The following is an 18,693-nucleotide window of genomic DNA, read 5'->3' as shown; positions in this document are numbered from 1 at the left end:
CTATGTATTTGCATAAATCACAAGCGAATCATTCAGCCATACTTGTTGTTGCTGACTGAGTGTACCAACTGCGACAATGAACCACCTTTAAGTGAAACAAAGCGTCAAAAACGTAGCCACGAGCATTGAAAATAGAAAGAAGTCTCGGATAATAAGCTTGTTGAAGAATTCTGAGTTATCTATGATCGTGCGTGAAGGAAACCGACCAAGGGTAGTTGTTATACTGTAAAGTAACTGCCGTGCTCAACCTCCTGCATGAAAAGGGGCATCTGTCCATGTGTCTTCTCAGATAAGATAATGCAGCACAATACTTCCTCTTTACTAATTTCATTGCCTTTATCAGTGTCCCCTCATTGAGTTTCGTTTGATCCTTGAAGCTTCATCTGCCGTTAGGCATTGATATGTCAACTTGAGTTCATCAGAGGATGCACCGAGGCAGTGCATCGATGAGCTATCACTGCCGTGGGTTGCATCTCGAGTCAAAGCTGGTGCATGATCCCATTATCATTTCCGTGGAGATGCGAGATATCCTTCAGGCTTCTATCCGTATCGTGAATCGCTTTGACGGAGGCAAGAGGCTAACGGCGTCTGTGATCTTATGCCAAGGGAGAATCAGAAGGGTGATGGGACGGGACATGTCGAATATCACATCATGTTCATATAGGAAAAGCAATTTTGAGCCCAATAGCACGAGTCCAGTAACATACTGCTAGGGTTGCCAATACCGGATAGGAAGGAAATAAAGCCCAAGGTGCAGATGAGAAACGCATTGATGTTTGTGGTCACCGAGAGACGAGTCACCGTTGGTCTATTGAAGCTGAGGCTGGATCATGGATGTCCCCCCACACCTTGGCATGGCCAATCAAGGTGGAAGTCCTTATCAGAGACCAGAGAAACCCTGAGTGAGGCTGGTCGTAGGTGGCTTCGTCATGTCTGACTGGAGTTGGCGTTTCTTTTCTTTTTTTCATAGGAAGGTGGATGGATGAGAGGCTGAGAGCTTTCGAAGTGGTGAAACTGAAAGGAAGAGTGATAGAATATTGATCTCATTGTATGCGAACAAAGACGTGAGTTGTCGAGTATCATATATACTATTTGTGTCGAGTGACTCCTTTTGAGGATGCGATTCTTGAATGACTGGAACAAGATCAAACGCCATGAGATCTACATTAATGTCCTGTAAGCATTCAGGGGCACTCGGCCCAAAGGATGCATGTTGATAGATGAAGTATCTGGGGTATGGGGGTAGGCCTTATCAGTACAGATCTGGGGTTATGACAGTAGGCAGTGTTGTGTTACAAGAGAGTTCCGTGGCCATTTGTCTTTACTTTTACCTGAAGCTTTTTGGGATAGTGAAGCGAGATAGTCAAGGCTTGATGCTGCAGGAGATGCATTGTTCCTGGACCTGCATGACGGGAAACTGGGTCTTGATCCAGGGCTAGAACGGTAATAGGTTTGTGATTGAATTCCTGACGGATTGAGATGGCGTTGGGATATTGAATCAAGTCTGGATATTGGGTGAAGATTACCAAGGTAAAGTTTGGAAGCGTTGGAATAACGCGCGCAACGATAATTCCTCGTGTTTTGCTTTTTGTAGATGAAGTTTATGGTGAGAGCGAATTAGGAGTGGCGAGACTTGAAGACGGGAAGTCAGTTCTGTACCGCAAATCGGCAAGCGCCCGCCCACTGTGCTGGGTTAAGTCTGGGGGACCCCCACTGAGACATGACAGAATATAGCTACTGTATTTAGGGGAGTGAAGTGTAGTCTATTCTGTCACTATGTTCAGATCTACCTGGTAGAATTGCCTCGCCCCAAAAAAACGTCACGTCTGTACCAGGATCTTAAACTGATTTGGACTGGACTGGACCCTTTTCTTCGCGTCTTGACCTGACCTGACTTGACTTGTCTGTCTTGTCTTATCTCCAGAACTCACCCTCACTCCTTCACACACCTCCAGCTGCCTTCTAAAACAATCAGCTTCCGGGGGTTTCACAGGAACAAGAGACGACATCAGCCAAGCTCAGCTCATTCGATTCCTGGCCATAACCTCTAAACTATTACTGGCTAAACCCTGGAGCGTCCATCCTTTCCAGGGATCTCTTATCTCTGCCACCCCCAGTCTCACTGCCACTCACTGCCTTCGGCCGCCTGAACCGGAATCGCGCCCTTTCCAGTTTCGCCCAAAATCTCAAGTGACAGTCTCTCCTCTCACATTCGATTCGAACCTCTCAACACCAAAACCGCCCAAAGGACCCAATCGCATCGGATTGCCCCCCCTGCGAAACTCTTATCTCTGGGCTTCCTCTATTTGACTTGTCTCTCCCTTTTCTACTACCTACCTCCTCCGCCTCTGCCCAGCATGTCACTCTCACGTCGTGCAACCTCATCAGTCTCGACCTTGACCTCCCTGTCGCTCTTCAATCCTTCGACTCTGGCATTTCTATTTCTATATCACTCCTCCCAAGCCAGAAATCACGTCGCCGCCATGGGAGGCGATGGTGACGCCAGAGGAGCAACCAACCTCAAGTATAACGGTACAGGAGCAATAGGTGCAGACCCGCTCACCATGGATGTCAATATCTGGTACAAGGTGAGTCTACTCTACTCTACTCTATCCTCTCTACCACCAGTCTATCCATGAATCTATTCATGTCTATTCTCATGGCTCTGCTCTTCTCTCTCTTCTGTTCTCATTTTTCTCTCACCATGAGAACCTTCACAGTAAGACGAGACGAGAGACAGACTGCCAGTGGGTCCCCAGTATCTTTGAACGCCCGCAAGCTGACCTTTTGCGCCCGCAACCCAGGCCGGAGATATCGCGTGGATGCTCTCAGCCACTGCTTTAGTATTGTTAATGATTCCAGGCGTTGGGTAAGTCTTTTTCCTCTCTTATCGCTAAAATCTTTAACACGCACTAACATTTCTTTGCAGCTTCTTCTATTCAGGTCTCGCCCGTCGCAAATCAGCCCTATCGCTTATATGGCTTTCTGTAATGAGCGCCGCAGTAACAACCTTTCAATGGTTCTTCTGGGGGTTCTCACTTACCTTCTCACATACGGCCGGTCCCTTCATCGGTGACTTGGCCAATTTTGGTTTCCGCGATGTCTTGGCCCGTCCTTCGGTAGGCTCGGCGCATCTGCCTGATATGATGTTCGCTGTTTATCAGGGCATGTTCTCAGCCTTGACAGTCGCTCTCGCTACTGGCGCTGTCGCCGAAAGAGGCCGAATGCTCCCCTGCATCATCTTCATCTTCGTGTGGGCCACTGTCGTCTACGACCCCATCGCCTGCTGGACCTGGAACCCCAATGGTTGGTCTAACAAGATGGGTGGCCTGGATTTTGCTGGAGGTACCCCTGTGCACATCGCTTCTGGAAGCGCTGCCCTGGCCTACTCCATGATGTTGGGTAAGCGTAGTGGCCATGGAACACATGAGCTCAACTATCGCCCTCACAATGCTACTCATATCGTGACTGGAACCGTCTTCCTTTGGGTCGGATGGTTTGGCTTCAATGCTGGCTCTGCCCTTTCAGCTAACCTTCGTGGTGTCATGGCAGCTGTTGTTACTAACCTAGCTGCTTGTGTCGGTGGAATGACTTGGTGTCTCTTGGACTATCGCCTTGAGAGAAAGTTCTCCACTGTTGGATTTTGCTCCGGTGTTGTCGCTGGTCTAGTTTGCATCACCCCTGGTTCAGGTATGTTCACCAAAACCTCGTCTCACACATGTAGTGTTCTAACAAAAGTTTAGGCTATGTCCCTCCTTGGGCTGCTGTTATCTTTGGTGCTGTTGGCGCTGCCGGTTCGAATTACGCTACCAAGGTCAAGTTCCTTCTCGGAATCGATGATGCGCTCGATATCTTTGCCGTCCACGGTGTTGGCGGTCTCATCGGCAACATTTGCACCGCCTTTTTCGCCAGCCCGACTATCGCTGCCCTCGACGGTTACTCTCACATCAAGGGCGGATGGGTTGAGCATCACTGGGCTCAGATGGGATATCAGCTTGCCGACTCGATCTGCGGAGGCCTTTACTCTTTCACCGTTACATGTCTTATTCTATTCCTCATGAATCTCATCCCCGGATTGCGCCTGCGCGTCGACTCCGAGGCTGAGCTTCAGGGCATCGACGACGCCGAAATTGGAGAGTTCGCCTACGACTATGTTGAGCTCACCCGAGAGGTTGTCAGCGACATGGATAACGAATCCGGAAGCCGATACTCTGCTGATCCTACAGCATTTCACCACTACGAGAAGAACCATATTCCCATGATCGACGCTCGCATGTTTGGTGGCCAACCCGCACATGCTCCAGTAGCATTTCCCCAGTGAGGTCGCAACTTTCAGGACTTCACATGACAAGAGTAAGGCTTTATTTCATGACATAACAGCGTCAAAGGGCCATTTGTCGAGTCGATTTATACGCATCTAACGGCGCCATGATTTGGGATTGTTGAGTTATAGATACCCCGGTTTTTGAACCGTTTTTAGTAAGACTGTTTGGCTGTGTAGTAAGGAGTTTCTTTGTGATGTGTATTGGACAAAAATACCAGTAAATTAGCATAATAAAAGACTTATCAATATTAGATACTTGGTCTAGGAATATTCACGTTCATGGTCGTTGATGATTTAGCGGGTCTTTACCCAATTTAGTGTTGAAGCCTGGCAGCTTCAGTGGTTCATGCATGACGTGAGCCAATCAGATACGACCTTGAATCTTCAATCAGCAATGGCAGTCTTGGTCGCAACGTGAACAACTGAACATCTTCTTTTTACCCGGATCAATAACCTGAACAGCTTACGCTATTCTGTTACACTTGGTATATTCTCACATGACCTTTGATTTTGGTTATAGGCATCCATCAGTATTTTCTTGGTTATGAAGGTGACCCTGCGCTCGTAGTCGCGTTCATCATGCAACAACAAAACAACATAAGCACATCATGATGGACTCACAAGAGGAAAAAGCATTGGTAGAAAAGACGGCGATTTTCAACCAGATTCAGATTCTCTATAGCGATGATGAGTTTGATGAAGGAGAGAAGCAAGAAAGGATACGATGTCGCAGCTTCTTTGCGCCTAAACCAAAACCCAAACCACAGCCAACCCCTAAACCTCAAGAGAAAGAGCCCCTGGTGCTAGATCTCACCAACGATGAGTCGCAAGAGTCGAGAGTGACACCTAGAAGGGTCGCCTCTATCCCGACACCAGCACCTGCTCGAGGCGCAAAGATTATCAAGGGCACACCTATGACAGCTATGGGCCAGAAGAGCAGACTCGGCACGCTCTTGAACCAGCGCAGTGATGGTGCTATTCTAGTCGATGATACGCCTATCCCTGACTCTACTCGTCAGACGCAAAGATTGCCTCCTAGAAGTGGTTCAACACCCATATTTGCCTCCGGAAGAACTCTTGGCCAAGTGGTTGGCGAGTCTCCTTCGCCGAGCTTGGCTATGAAGAAGCGGAAGCGCGAGTCTTCGATCAAACTCCGGCCAGAGGGCGAGCAGATCTTTAAGGATCTTACTTTTTACTACGTTCCCGATGACGATATCGCGCCGGCTCGGAGGTTGCGCATCACCAAGGCACGCGAGTTCGGTGCGACGTGGGTGCGAACGCCGCGCATTGCGACTCATATCGTTGTGGAGAAACACATCCAGTTCAAGGATCTGGAGGGCGTGTTGAAGAAAACCAATAAGAACCTCCCACCTAAGGTGGTAAACGAGGAATACCCTATCGACTGTATCCAGTTCAAGGCACTGCTTCAATGCAATCAGAAGAAGTACCAACTTACAGGCCAGCCGACAGCCCCAGATGATGGACCTTCAGTCATTCCGCGCAGTTCTCTAGGGTCTGCTCAACCGTTGCAGCTTAAGCCGCCTCAGAGAAACTCAAAACGATGGGATCATGTACCTCTTCAAGGTACTCCGGAAAGGATTGAAGAATCACCCCATCGGAGTCAAATCGTCGAGACGCCTGCTCCCACTGCTTCACAGCCGGTGATACTTAACCTTGAAGACATGATCTCATCTCATCCTGCAAGCATCGGTAGTAAAGCGGCTCATTCCCGAAATGCCTCCACTACATCAGTTGCAAAAGAAGCCGGTAATGCTAAGCAACCTCAAAAAGAAGATGGTCATAAAGACGAGTTGTCCGAGTACATCAAGATAATGGAGGAGTATAAGGACCTCCCATTAGACGCAGATGACGACGACGCTCAGACTGTCGCAGATATGGGACCAGAAGAGGAGTCCTTGTCAGGCTCAGAAGACGAGAGAGCCAATATGCGTAAGACGAGAAGAAAGACGAGATCAAGTCGCAAAGACATCGCTTTCGAGGATCGATTTGCATGTAACTCTTCTGGGGTAAAAGACGCTAAAGCGGGGAATCCAAATGCCCGCACGATAGAGGTCCTACAAAAGATGGCTGACTATTACAACCGTATCAACGACCACTGGCGAACAACCGCATACAGAAAAGTCATTAGCACTTTAAAGCGCCAAGAGACAAAGATCACGACTGCTGAAGAGGCACAACGATTACCCAGCGTGGGAACCCGTCTGGCGCAAAAGATCGAGGAAATTGTTACGACGGATAGATTACAGAGGCTCGAGTACGCACAAAAAGAGCCAATGGATGAAGCACTCCAGCTATTCCTCGGCATCTATGGTATTGGAAATAGCCAGGCTCAACAGTGGCTGGCACAGGGTTTCAGGACACTGGACGACCTGATGGCGAAGGCCAAACTCACGCCGAACCAGCTGTTGGGCATCGAGCACTATGATGATCTGAACACCAGGATTCCACGTCGCGAAGTTGAAGCTCTGGGCACGGTTGTGAAGACAACTGCTCAACGTATTGATCCAGAGGTAGAGCTCATCATTGGAGGCAGCTACCGAAGAGGAGCAGAATCGTCCGGCGACATTGATTTCATCATCACAAAGTCGAATACTGAATTTTCTGCTGAACTACGACCTTTTCTCGACAGTTTAGTCCAACGCCTCGAGGCCGATGGATTTCTCGTAGCACGACTAGCATCATCTCGGTCTGCCAGCGATGGGAGTAAGTGGCATGGCTGCTGTGTGCTACCCAACATCAGCGGCTTCAACGACCATGATTACAAGCCTGTCTGGAGACGCATCGATTTCCTGCTTGTGCCTGAGTCTGAGAGAGGTGCTGCCCTACTATACTTCACCGGCAACGACATCTTTAATCGCAGTATGCGACTGCTGGCTTCTAAGAAAGGAATGAGACTGAACCAACGTGGTCTGTACAAGGACGTTATGCGAGGCCCGCAACGAGTCAAGGTCACGGAGGGGGAGTTGGTTGAGGGAAGAGATGAGCGGAGAATATTTGAGATTCTCAAGGTTAAATGGAGAGAGCCTCATGAACGATGGTGTTGATGGATTTCTTAAACTCCATTATATATTACAATAGCTTACAGTGGTGATGGTGTTGGTGGTTATGCATAGCAGAGCCTCACGGTTACAGTTTTGGTCTACCGAGGTCAAAGTGGAGGGAGGGTCTCTCGGGAAGAGATCAAGGGACATGGATAGCGTGGAGTTTGGCATTGACTATCAGAGATCCTTGGAGAATGGATCCATTTGCATAAGAGGAGTTGCTGAAGCATTAGCATTGCTGTAGATTCAGGAAAGAGAGATCCATGAATATATATACGTACTATCTCGTCCCATGTGAATGTACCTTACGTGAGATCTTCCCCAGATCTTGGCTAAAGCATCGATTTGCATGTGAAATGCCTTTAGACTGACTCTCCCCAAATACTGACCAACTTCAGTGGACGAAATGATGAATCCCCCTGCGTCATAGGTGACTAGGCCCTGTAGTGCTTTCCCCAGTGGGGACATATTGCCGTTCTCCGCAACACAAGCCGAGCGCAAGCCCAAACATCCGAGGCTCATGCCCAGGTGACATTGCTCCATAGGTGCGATTAAGTCTGGGGACGCCTCGACTCGTCTTCAAAACCTATGAATCTACCAACTTTATCCGACTGAATCCATGCTCCTATACGACTCTTCCACACCTCAGATCTAACCTACGAAATAAGGCGACAACGTTCGATGCCTTGAGAGGACAGCGCTGCGACATCCACCGACTTCTAACCCTGCGACCGCTCCGACTGTCTACGTTTCTTCTACCGACAAAATGGCTATGTCATCTTCGTTAGAGGTGTTGAAGGTACGACCTTGTTGTCTTGCGACACGCGATTAAGTTTGCGCTGACTGGTTTTGGATAGGCCTCGCTTGAGGAGATTGTCAAGAACCCGCAATACCATGATCTATTATCGCTGGTTAAGACGGCGCGCAATGGTATTATTTACGGAACCAAGGTGCGGTTTCCACACGCACTGGTGTAAGTTACCTATAGTCTCGCTATATCTAAATGATCGCTAATCTCACTTCCAACAGGATGGTATTCCTCTTCCGCTCCGGAACGTACGCTCGACCTCTCTCCCGTGCAACCTACCGACTTCGAGCTAACGTGTGACGAACCCAGATTCCGAGAAAAGGTCAAACTAGTCCTTCGAGCGACAAGACACCATGCGACCAACTTGGCGCGCTTCGCTACCATTTATAAGCTGACGATGTTGGCGCTCAAGTACTTTGGCGCAGAGCCTGGCAAGGAGGGTACGTCATCGTCGTTGTCCCGAATGAAATTCAGATCCTAACTCTACGCAGGTACATACGATTCTTTCGTAGGCGGTCTCGTCGGCGGTTACTTCGTCTTTGGCGGTCGATCGAAGCGCACGGGAAAGATATCATCGGTCAACCAGCAGATCGTCATCTACGTCTTTGCGCGCGTCATGCTCGCCCTCGCACGCATCGCCGTCAAGCCCGGCGCCGGCTTCCCTATCGTATCATCCGAGCCTCTTCACAGTACGATCAACCACTATGCCTGGCCAGCATTCGCTTCGCTGTCGTGGGCTATGGTTATGTTGATCTTCCGCTATCACCCCGAGGACCTGCAGTCGAGCTTGAGAAGCAGCATGACGTATATCTATAAGGACTGCAACGAATTTGACTCGCTTCGAACTTTGCTTTGGCAGAACAAATAGACAGGAGATGGGTGTATAACTCGCAAGCAAGTTGGTGGTTGAATTGAATTTGGCGTTGAGGCGTGGAAGGCTTTTTTGCATAACAGCATGCATGGCTTTGAGCATGGCAGTCGGTATACAGGCTGGGCCTTTGTGTTTATAGGCAGCATTAGTAGACTTGGATATATGATAACCAATATTAGATGCGAATTTGTGTTACTTCTTGAAAGTAAGATGTGCTAATGTATCAGTATTAAATTGATCGAACCTTGCCATTGCTGTTGTTTGATTATTATATAGCTCTTCTAACGCTCAGCTGCTTTACCCTAAAGATCTATAAGAATAGCTAAACAGCTTAAGATATCAGCTTCCCAGTAATTCTAAGGGCGAGAGTTCAGATCGCAATAAACAATAAATGGATAACAGATTAATACCTAGCTTCCTCGGCCATGATGGCGCTAATCGGGAAAGCTATGGACGACACCCCACTAGAGCTGACCCCTGCTTGCCCCTCCGCCCCTCCACACTGACGCCTGCAGCGAGCCTCAACTTTACCATCCGTTAACTCTAGGCTGCTACCATAACCTCCACTTCTTGATTCTCAACTTATTCTCATATTCAGTAACAAAATAACAACAATGGCGTCGAACCGTCAAGTCGCAGAAGCTATATCGAAAGCAGAATCTGCTTCCGGTGAGAAGGCCCCGGTCTACGAGCAGTTTTTACCAAACCTCAAGAATCTCTCGCCTCCACCCACCGCCGACGATCTCAATGCTATCGTCGACTCTTTCTTCGGCCAGGCGCTCGGCGTCGTAGCCACACGAACACTTCTCTCATCTTTCATCGCGACACTTCGAGAATTACCGAATGAGGAGGACCTGTGGATCGAGGTCGGAATCTGCACGCTTGACACCATTGCCGCTCAACCCTCGTCATCATCCTTCGTCGACGCCGGTGCCACACTCCGAGAGCTCATTGCTACTGCCCACGAGAAGAATGAAGACTTCTATGATGCCGCCAAGACACTCGCCGATATTCCACTGGATAGCTCCCAGCGCAAGATCACCGACGAGGAGAAGGCACGAACATGGGTCCGAATCGTACGAAACTACCTCGAGGTGGACGACTCTACTGCCGCCGAGATGTATATCAATAAGCTCAAGAATATAATGCACTCAGTCTCTGATCAAGAACTGAACCTGCACTTCAAGTTGTCGCAGGCCCGTATTCTTGATGCTCAGCGTGACTTCTTGTCTGCATCTCAGCGATATCACGAAATCAGCTTCTTCCCCGCCATCGATGAAGACGATCGTGTGCATACTCTTAGCATGGCTATCAAGTGTGCTGTCCTAGCCCCCGCAGGTCCTATGAGAAAGCGCACATTGGGTCGCTTATACAAGGACGAGCGCTCATCTCAGCTGGAAGAGTTTGGTATTTTGGAGAAGATGTTCCTTGATCGACTATTGTCTCCTGAGGAGGTAGAGAAGTTTGCCGAGGGTCTGCAACCGCATCAGCTGGCGACAACTTCCGATGGGTCAACAGTACTTGCCAAGGCTGTTGTTGAACATAACCTTCTCGGTGCTTCGAGGCTATACCGAAACATTCGATTCGAGGCTTTGGGATCGCTATTGGGACTAGATGCTGATAAGGCGGAGGAGACTACAGCTCGTATGATCGAACAAGGCCGCCTGGTAGGTCGAATGGACCAACTCGACGGAATCGTGTACTTCGAGGGTGGCGAAGCCTCTGGGGAGAAGGGCAGTGGACGAGCTGAAGTTACCGTCGGCAAGGAAATGCGAACATGGGATGCCAACGTCCAAAGTCTGGCCGAGGAAGTGGAAAACGTCACCAACGCGCTGCAAAAGGAGTTCCCGGTAAGTGCTTCAATTATCCCATATCCAAAGTGATCCCCTTGTACTAACTATCTAATAGGAATTTGTTGCCGCAAACATCAAGGAATGAAGAAAAGACGCAAGCATAGAAACTTTTCTTTTGTATGGCGTTTAGGGGTTGGGATGAATGAAAGCTGTTTATGTCTAATGCATAGCACATAGCCCCTTTGGTTTTAGACTGGCATCATGATACAGGCCACAAATACTAAGTCCAAATCTTTCTTACGGACCACCATGTCCGTCGTTGATGATCTGTTGGTTGTCGAGAGCCAGGCATGCCAAACAGAAGAGCTAAAGTGCTGTTCTGCAGTGAAGTTGAAAAGTGACCCGAGACCGCCACATCTGTGAAGTATCCTCCAATATCCCTCGTCATCCCATCTTCACTCAACAACTTGCTTCCTTTAACCGCAGCAGCAGAACTCGGCGCACTTCTTGGAGTACTTGGCTTCAATGTCGAGCTTGACGTACTTGACTTCGTCGTATCGGCCGCGAGGATAGTTCTTTCCGTGCTTCTTGTACTCGTCGACCTCGCCATCATCGTAGTCGTCTCCGTAGCGGCCCTTCTTAGAATCATAATCATCATCCTTACCGCCCTTCTTGTTGCCATGGTCGTTGCCCTTGCCACCCTTCGCGAACTCCTCACGGCACTGGTCATCGTCGATTCCAACATAGACACTGTCCTTGAACTTGGGGTAACCGGGAACCTTCTCGATGGGAACGACGCACTTGTCCTTCTTGCAGTACTTGTTGGAGTTGAGGTACTTCTTGTCCTTGGGGCCCTCTTTCTTGTAGGAGTAGAGGCCGAGGTAGGCGACCTTGTCAGACCACTTCTCCCAGTCCTCGTACTGGACGATCAGACACTGGGCCTTGCCGTAGCCACTGCAGGCACCGACCTTGCCGTTGACCTTGTAGTTGTCGCCCTTGGAGCACTTCTGGAGCTCGCTGAAGTATCCGGAGTAGGTGGCCTTGGAGTAGTCGTAGGCATACTTCTGGCATTTCTTCTTGTCCTCGGGGCAAGAGCGCTTGTAGCCGCGGCCCTTGGGCTCATATCCAACCCAGACCTTGGGGCTGTAGGGACACCAGTCACAGCGTTCGATGTCCCATTCGTACTTCTTGCCCTTGTCGCCACGACCTTTGTCGCCGCGGCCGTACTCCTCGTCGTCGTCGTCGTCGTCATGACCTCCGTGTCCCTTGCCACCGCGGTAGTCATCATCCCCCTTCTTGCCGGGGTAGTTGTCTTTACCGTGATTCTCAGGGGACTTGATGTCCTTGTCGAAGCCGCCAGGGTTTGCGATGACACCAGTGGCGATGAAGGCCAGGACAGCGGTGACTTGGTACAGCTTCATGTTTATTGAAGGAAGAAGGGAAGCGAAGTGGGTTTTGTAACGAAAGTGTGTTAACGAGTGTGAATGTGCAGAAGAGTTTGCTTGATGAGGATAATGTTCAAGGAATCGTGAAGGATGAAGAGTCTTTTATAGATGATTTGGGCTTCTCTTGGAGACGATCTCAGAGCTTCTCGTTCCATTCTCGTGGCTTGCTTCGCATTTTCGTGTTTTCCAAACTCGATAGTCCCAGCCAGACAAAGATGCCCAGGCTGTGACGATGCTTACTCTCGAGATCCCGAAGCCTCAGTACTGCTGCTGCCCTGCTGCCCTAGTTTCTCGATATCAATCCTAGCCCAGTGACTTTATGGTGGCTTCAGAAAGTCATAGTAAGAGCATCCTGAGTCACGATAATCCGACAATGTTTTATCCAATCGTCAAGCCTCTCGGCTCAGCTGAGCTTTCTTGAAGTGCACTTGTATGAGGCCATAGATGACGGGCTTCCGTATACCACTGAGGCCGAAGTTCCAGACCCAAACTAGAAAGCACCCGTAGTTAAGTTGGGAAGTTGGTATCACCCGGCTAGTGACCTCGTAAGCTCAAGATCGACCAGATTTGGAATCTGGTAGATGTAGCAATATAGTATTCGTGGGCTCAGCCACCCGAGGCTCGTATATGCAATGGGCCTAGAATATTGACCATTCCATGAGGCCAGGCTTACGATATTCACTTTTCTCTCAGCCTCATATGCAGTGCAGTGAACAGCTTTTAAAACAGGATGTATCTGGTGCTTGGCATTATCGTCTTTTCTTCTTTGAGGTGTTAGTATTGTCTGCTGCATCACTTACGTATCAAATGTTCTTTAACTATGTCTTTCTGGGAACTCCTAGACTTTTGTCAGCTAGCATGAAGACCTGATACTGTCTTCAAATTCGTCTTGTTCAGATAGCATTTCAAGAACTCGAGTTGTAAGAAACCATCACTGATCTACGGTACATTCTCTAGGCGTAAACACCTTGTAAGCCACTTTGCTTTATTATCGTCTCCTCGTCATGACTCTATATCATCTTCCAATTATAGCCGTCATTTATTTCCTTCGACAATATGCAAAATCATCACGGGGCTCCGTGAGCGAACGGCATTCATGGCTCTGCCAGGGGTCAACCTTTCGAGAATATAGTCATCGGACTAAAACATCCGTAGTAAACGTTTCTCATATTCCAAAACCAGAAACTCTTGTACTACAGCGGAATCGATTTGTCAATATTGAAAGTAGAACAGTGATGAAGGTCTTTGATTGGCAATACAGCAAAAGAACTATGTTAAGATCTTGTATTACTGTGGTTTGCCTCAATGACATCTGCCCCATCTATCTAGATGCTTCATATTCCCAAAGAAGTGAGTCACAGTTCATGTGAAACAATTGGCCAATCTTGTCATCAAACTGTCTCCCGACTCTTTAGTTTTGTTTGCATATCAAGTGACTCCAGCCGCTCCCGTTTTGTCGGGAGGCTACAAGTCCACGATATTGGTTACGCCACTGTGATACTCGACATATATCAGCCTCATTGGCAATAGTTAGGCCTACTGCAGTTTAGCCAATACGAATAACTGTTGGCGTCTGGGCCGTTTATGTACCATTTTAATGTCAGAATCTGTAGTCTTTAGGGTAGGTACTATTAGTTTAAGACCAAATGCCAAAGCTCGGTAGTACATTTCGCACCTGACATATTAGCTCATCACATGAGGTGGAGTTACTCGAGCAATGTGAGTGTATTAATTTGCTCAACTTCGGACATAAGAAACTTCGGTGATAAGTTCGGATACTCACTTACACTCCAACTCAACATTCTTTCCTTGTCCTACAATTCAACAGAAAATACCTGTCACATCCAATACCGCAGACTGCCCGTCCATCATCGGCGATGTCTTCAACCGGAAGTCCTCCACCGCCGCTTAAACGCCGCAGAAGGAGGCCTGCCCGGTCCTGCGAACAATGCCGCTCTAGGAAGGTCAAGTGTGATATGGGTCAGCCCTGTACCGGCTGTGTCCGGGCCAGAGCGCCGATGAGATGTTCTTATCGAGATGGGAGTACCGTCGAAGCCGCCCCAGAAACTCGGACTTTGGCAGCAGCTGAAAGGGAAGAAATCATAGCAACGCCGCAGAATCAGAACAGGGCCGCGGCCTATCCCCGAGATCCTGTGTCTCTACCATCAAGATCCATCGACAACCAGACTCCTGTATTGACTAGAGAGAATCATGTCTCTCAAACGGTTTCATCTCCTCAAGTCTCTATACCAACCCCATCTTCAAATTCAATTCCGCCTTTTACACCAAGACTTCGTCATGTACCGGAAAAAACCAAGCTATTCGGCCAAACGCATTGGCTTCATACTGCAGAGAAGGTGAGTCCGCCACAGCCCATCATCATTTCAATGATATTGTCCAGATGTCTCTAACAATACTACAGTTCCCTGTCTCTGGAAACTTTCATCCTGTAGAGGTCGAGCCATCATTCGAAGATGCCAAGTCTGACTTCTTCGACGTCCTGAAAGAAGCACGTAGCATACGCTTCGGGCTTAAGAAACAGATCTCATCTAACCTTGAACAACCCATCCAAGACTTACGCAGTACTCTTCCCACCAAAGCAGTCTGTGATGAGCTCATAGCCTGTTACCTTCGCACATTCGAGCCCATGTACCGCATCGTACACGTCCCCTCGTTCTGGAAGGAATATGACCGACTATGGGACAGTGAACATCCATCATCGCTACCAACTGTCTCTATGGTCAGGTTAACGTTGGCCATGGCTATCGGTACTACATTTGCGAGGTTTGATAGTGATGTCGAGATAAATCACCTATGGCGGCTTGCGCAGACGTGGATTCAGAATGCCCAGTGGTGGCTTACAGGACCAAACGAGAAGACAACCTACAACCTTGACGGCTTGCAAGTGTTTTGTTTACTGATACTTGCTCGCCAAACAACCTTCAACTGCCGTGGAGCAACCTCATGGCTCTCGTCGAGCTCTCTGTTACGCGCTGCAGTCACCATGGGCCTTCACCGGGATCCCAAGCTATTCTCTGGTCTATCGCTCTTCCAAAAAGAGTTTCGCGCTCGACTTTGGGCCACAGTACTAGAGTTGTCCATTCAGTCATGCCTGGACCTTGGTCTACCTCTGCATCTTTCTGAGGAAGACTTCGATGCGCCCATTCCATCAAACTTCAACGACTCGGACCTTGAGTCAACCTCTCCCGAAACACCATTTCCTACGGATACGTTTACAGACTCGTATCTTCAAATATTCCTGGCCAAATCTCTGCGCTTGAGAGTGGGGATAATACGCTTACTGAACGACATTCGACAAGAGAAGACGCACGAAAAGGCCTTGGCAATGGGAACGGAATTGCGTACGGCGTGCAGAGATGTAGCTGCCTTCTTCAACTCATACAAGCAGGGTCAGACTAAAGTCGGACATGGCTCGACTTTGGAAGCTACCGAGTTTCATCGCAAGCTGATAGATATTCAATTGCGTCGATTCATCATGTTTCTTCATCGCGACTTTATGCTACAGGCGAAAACAGATCCTCGGTTTTATCTCTCTCGTAAAGTGTGTGTCGAGGCTGCTCTCGTCATTGCATCTGGAAGCAAGGGCGTCGATCTGGATGTGCCTCTTCAGCTGTGGGACGACATGTCTCGATTGTCTTTTGTCGGACGAGGTCTGTTCAAATGTGCATTGAGCTTCGATGCTATGCTCATCCTGGCACTCGAGATCATAACCGACCTACAGGACGAGTCCACACCAGATCATGAATCGGATGTACTCAAAGAGATGGCGAGAGCCGCCCGTGCCCCTCTGATGCAGACTCTGGAAGAGATATGCAGACAACTTCGCTGTCTTATAGCTCGAGGCAACCTTAGTCTCAAGAGGCTTCTATTCTCGAATGCGCATTTAGCCCATATTCGAGCACTGGAGGCGGGACGACCAGTCAAAACAGCCGTGTACGAAGCTGTCATTTCGACTTTGCGCGACTGCGTAGTAATGATGCGTGAAGTCCAAGCGGCTACTACGCCGCAAGAATCAGTAGTAACCTCAGACAGTTTCGATACCGACTTCCTCGGCCCGGACATGTTCTTCAATGTAAGTGACCTTGTCAATAGCAGATTCTTGGCGTTTCTAACGGTTCGGGTCAGAATAACATCATGGAGTGGGATATATCCGACCTCCTTGGATTTCCAACAGCCGGTAAAGAGAGCCATTGGCCAGCCATGAACTGATTATCGACTTGGAACACCACGAAATAATAATAATCGACTGTAGTTGTGGCAAAAGGCTGCTCACGAAACATCCGTATCATTAATCACCATAATAAGCATCATAAGTTCCCGGGATATCATAAGTGCCTTGCTGTGCCTGCGTGCTCACCCATTCCTCGCTTGCCAAGCCTCTCATGAACCTCGTTTCCAACTCCTGTGGATCCTTGTGCCAGTCGCAGGCGAAGTCGCAGTCCGGCATGCTCGTTTCACCAAAGTACTTGCATATAGTAGCATGCCGACACTTTTCGGTATCTTCGCAATATTGAGCAAGAGCCTGTAAACTTTTCAGTCTGGCAATTTGGTTCGTTTCTTCTTTGGAGTCCGATCTGATTAATCGCGTCACTCGCTCTAGATCTTCTCGACTGTAGTAAAGAAAGCAGTAACTCGCGTTGCCGTCTCGACCTGCACGACCAGCTTCTTGATAGTAGCCTTCGAAGGATTTGGGAATGCGCCAGTGAACAACAAAACGCACATTGTTCTTGTCGATACCCATACCGAAAGCTGTCGTCGCAACAATGATATCGTAACCAACTTCATTATTTATCCACCGAGCAAGCGTCTCTTCTTTGACATCCTTGGGAAGTTTGGCATGGAAAGGTCTCGCTCCGATGCCCTCCCCACGAAGAGCGGCGGCAAGAGACTCGCATTCGTCCCTTGAAATCGTATAAATAATGCCTGGAACGTTACTAACGCGCTCGTTCACTTGATCGAGTTCCGCTCTTCTTTCGTTGCCTTCACGACGAGCATAGACACTTCTAATCCACCGCAGAAAATCATTGAGGCGGTTGTCTTCTTCGTCCTTGGTGTATCGGATTTCCAGATGCAGATTCTTGCGCTGAGGGTTCATCAGGAACTCTTTTGTCTTCTCGGGAGTTTTGTCAAGTTTTAATATCGACAGTACATCCTTACGAACTTGCGGGTTGGCAGTCGCCGTCAGACACATGATTGGCACATCTGGGAAGGTATCTCGAAACCATGACAGTCGTTTGAAATCTTTTCGAAAGTCGTGGCCCCATTCTGATATGCAGTGAGCTTCGTCAATCGCAATACGGGCGAGCTCTTTCTGCTTGTAAACTAGCTGCAGACGTTCACGGAAGCGCGGAGAAGAGCACAACTCTGGTGTAACGTAGAGTAGTCGGGTTCTTGGGTGACCGCTTTCAAGGTCACGTTCAATGCGAATCTTGTCGTGATAAGGAGTTATGCTGTTATAGGCATTTGCTTCAATACCGGAAGCTTTGAGCGCCTCAACTTGGTTGATCTGATAGAGTCAGAGCTTAGTTCATGGTAATAAAAGGGCCGGTCTGTCGTACCATCAAACTGAGCAGGGGAGAAACAACTATGGTAACTAATTCATGGTTAGATGAGGAGCACGTCCCAGGTGGTTGGTTACTTACTGCCCTGATCGATGACTGCTGGTAACTGAAAGCACAAACTTTTGCCAAATGATGTGGCTGCTTGGACGTATACATCGAAGCCATCAAGAGCAGCCTCGATAATTTCACGTTGATGAGGTCTGTGAATGTCACTTGTTAGGTTATTGAAAAAAAGCAATACTACATGATCGACGGCTCACCTGAAATCATCTTTATGGAATTGTCGCCGGAGAGTAAATCCAATGTCTGTGCACGAGTTGCTTCTTTTTAGAGGAGGCATGATGCCTGTGTTATGGCTTGTGAATGATTCACGACTGTTGTTGTAATAAAGCAAGCATGTGATAAAAGTTGATAGGTGTAGTAGAAGTAGTTAAGCCGCTAGTGAATCAATTTGTTAGGCATCTAACAAGGGTGAACCGCTTCCCGGCACCTGTTGATAGTGATTGACGTTGCTTTTTGCTGTTATCGTTATAGCCTGTGTTTTGTGTTGATGCAAGCTTCTTCTGACTTACAGAGTCGCAATCGGGAGTTTTACTGTTGTTTTGGTGAGGATCTGTTTCTACTTTTGGTAATGTAATCGTTAGACATTCGGAGATGGTCCACCGGATCAGCACTGCCAGTAACCAACAACAGGTAGACTTGATCAGTGCGTAGTTTCTTGTTGTATTTTGTCAGGGTTCAAGGAAGATGAACATGAGCAGTCATGATACGGATACTGTACAACATAAGTCTAGGTCACGTGGTTTAT

The 18,693-nt window shown here is 48.5% G+C and overlaps 6 protein-coding genes across 6 annotated transcripts; 4 read left to right on the top strand and 2 right to left on the bottom strand.

The window, feature by feature from the left end:
* The first annotated feature begins 1,926 nt into the window (after positions 1-1,926).
* On the top strand, positions 1,927-4,654 carry B0J16DRAFT_326709 (ammonium transporter AmtB-like domain-containing protein). Its single transcript, XM_046126037.1, has 4 exons — positions 1,927-2,588; positions 2,805-2,869; positions 2,930-3,690; positions 3,744-4,654. The coding sequence occupies exons 1-4, from the start codon at positions 2,358-2,360 to the stop codon at positions 4,319-4,321; spliced, it is 1,635 nt and encodes a 544-aa protein (XP_045988438.1). The 5' UTR covers positions 1,927-2,357; the 3' UTR covers positions 4,322-4,654.
* Positions 4,655-4,779: 125 nt separating this feature from the next.
* Positions 4,780-9,249, top strand: B0J16DRAFT_408485 (DNA polymerase beta palm-domain-containing protein). The gene is made up of 6 exons (XM_046133036.1): positions 4,780-7,204; positions 8,055-8,185; positions 8,244-8,359; positions 8,416-8,442; positions 8,504-8,634; positions 8,686-9,249. The coding sequence occupies exons 1-6, from the start codon at positions 4,933-4,935 to the stop codon at positions 9,060-9,062; spliced, it is 3,054 nt and encodes a 1,017-aa protein (XP_045988437.1). The 5' UTR covers positions 4,780-4,932; the 3' UTR covers positions 9,063-9,249.
* A 338-nt stretch (positions 9,250-9,587) lies between these two features.
* B0J16DRAFT_277705 (uncharacterized protein) lies at positions 9,588-11,280 on the top strand. Its single transcript, XM_046123817.1, has 2 exons — positions 9,588-10,915; positions 10,974-11,280. Exons 1-2 carry the CDS (start codon positions 9,680-9,682, stop codon positions 11,001-11,003), a joined length of 1,266 nt encoding a protein of 421 aa, XP_045988436.1. The 5' UTR covers positions 9,588-9,679; the 3' UTR covers positions 11,004-11,280.
* A 54-nt stretch (positions 11,281-11,334) lies between these two features.
* Positions 11,335-12,381, bottom strand: B0J16DRAFT_366082 (uncharacterized protein; the record flags this gene model as incomplete). The annotated part of the gene is made up of 1 exon (XM_046130074.1): positions 11,335-12,381. The coding sequence occupies exon 1, from the start codon at positions 12,277-12,279 to the stop codon at positions 11,335-11,337; it is 945 nt and encodes a 314-aa protein (XP_045988435.1). The 5' UTR covers positions 12,280-12,381.
* Positions 12,382-14,279: 1,898 nt separating this feature from the next.
* On the top strand, positions 14,280-16,528 carry B0J16DRAFT_258308 (fungal-specific transcription factor domain-containing protein; the record flags this gene model as incomplete). Its single annotated transcript, XM_046123177.1, has 2 exons — positions 14,280-14,660; positions 14,726-16,528. The coding sequence occupies 2 exons, from the start codon at positions 14,280-14,282 to the stop codon at positions 16,526-16,528; spliced, it is 2,184 nt and encodes a 727-aa protein (XP_045988434.1).
* Positions 16,529-16,621: 93 nt separating this feature from the next.
* On the bottom strand, positions 16,622-18,513 carry B0J16DRAFT_277700 (P-loop containing nucleoside triphosphate hydrolase protein; the record flags this gene model as incomplete). Its single annotated transcript, XM_046123816.1, has 5 exons — positions 18,458-18,513; positions 18,146-18,404; positions 17,967-18,085; positions 17,883-17,917; positions 16,622-17,830 (listed from the first exon to the last, which is right to left on the bottom strand). Coding segments are annotated over exons 2-5 (1,443 nt in total), but the record flags the coding sequence as incomplete, so codon positions are not given.
* Between the last annotated feature and the right edge of the window lie 180 nt (positions 18,514-18,693).

This window comes from Fusarium flagelliforme (assembly GCF_020744385.1).
Source record: "Fusarium flagelliforme strain FIESC 12 MPI-CAGE-AA-0113 chromosome Unknown B0J16scaffold_1, whole genome shotgun sequence".
In the NCBI taxonomy this organism is placed as follows: Eukaryota; Fungi; Ascomycota; class Sordariomycetes; order Hypocreales; family Nectriaceae; genus Fusarium; species Fusarium flagelliforme.
The sequence above is the reverse complement of the archived record's forward strand: the minus strand, read 5'-3'. Positions and strand labels throughout refer to the sequence as shown.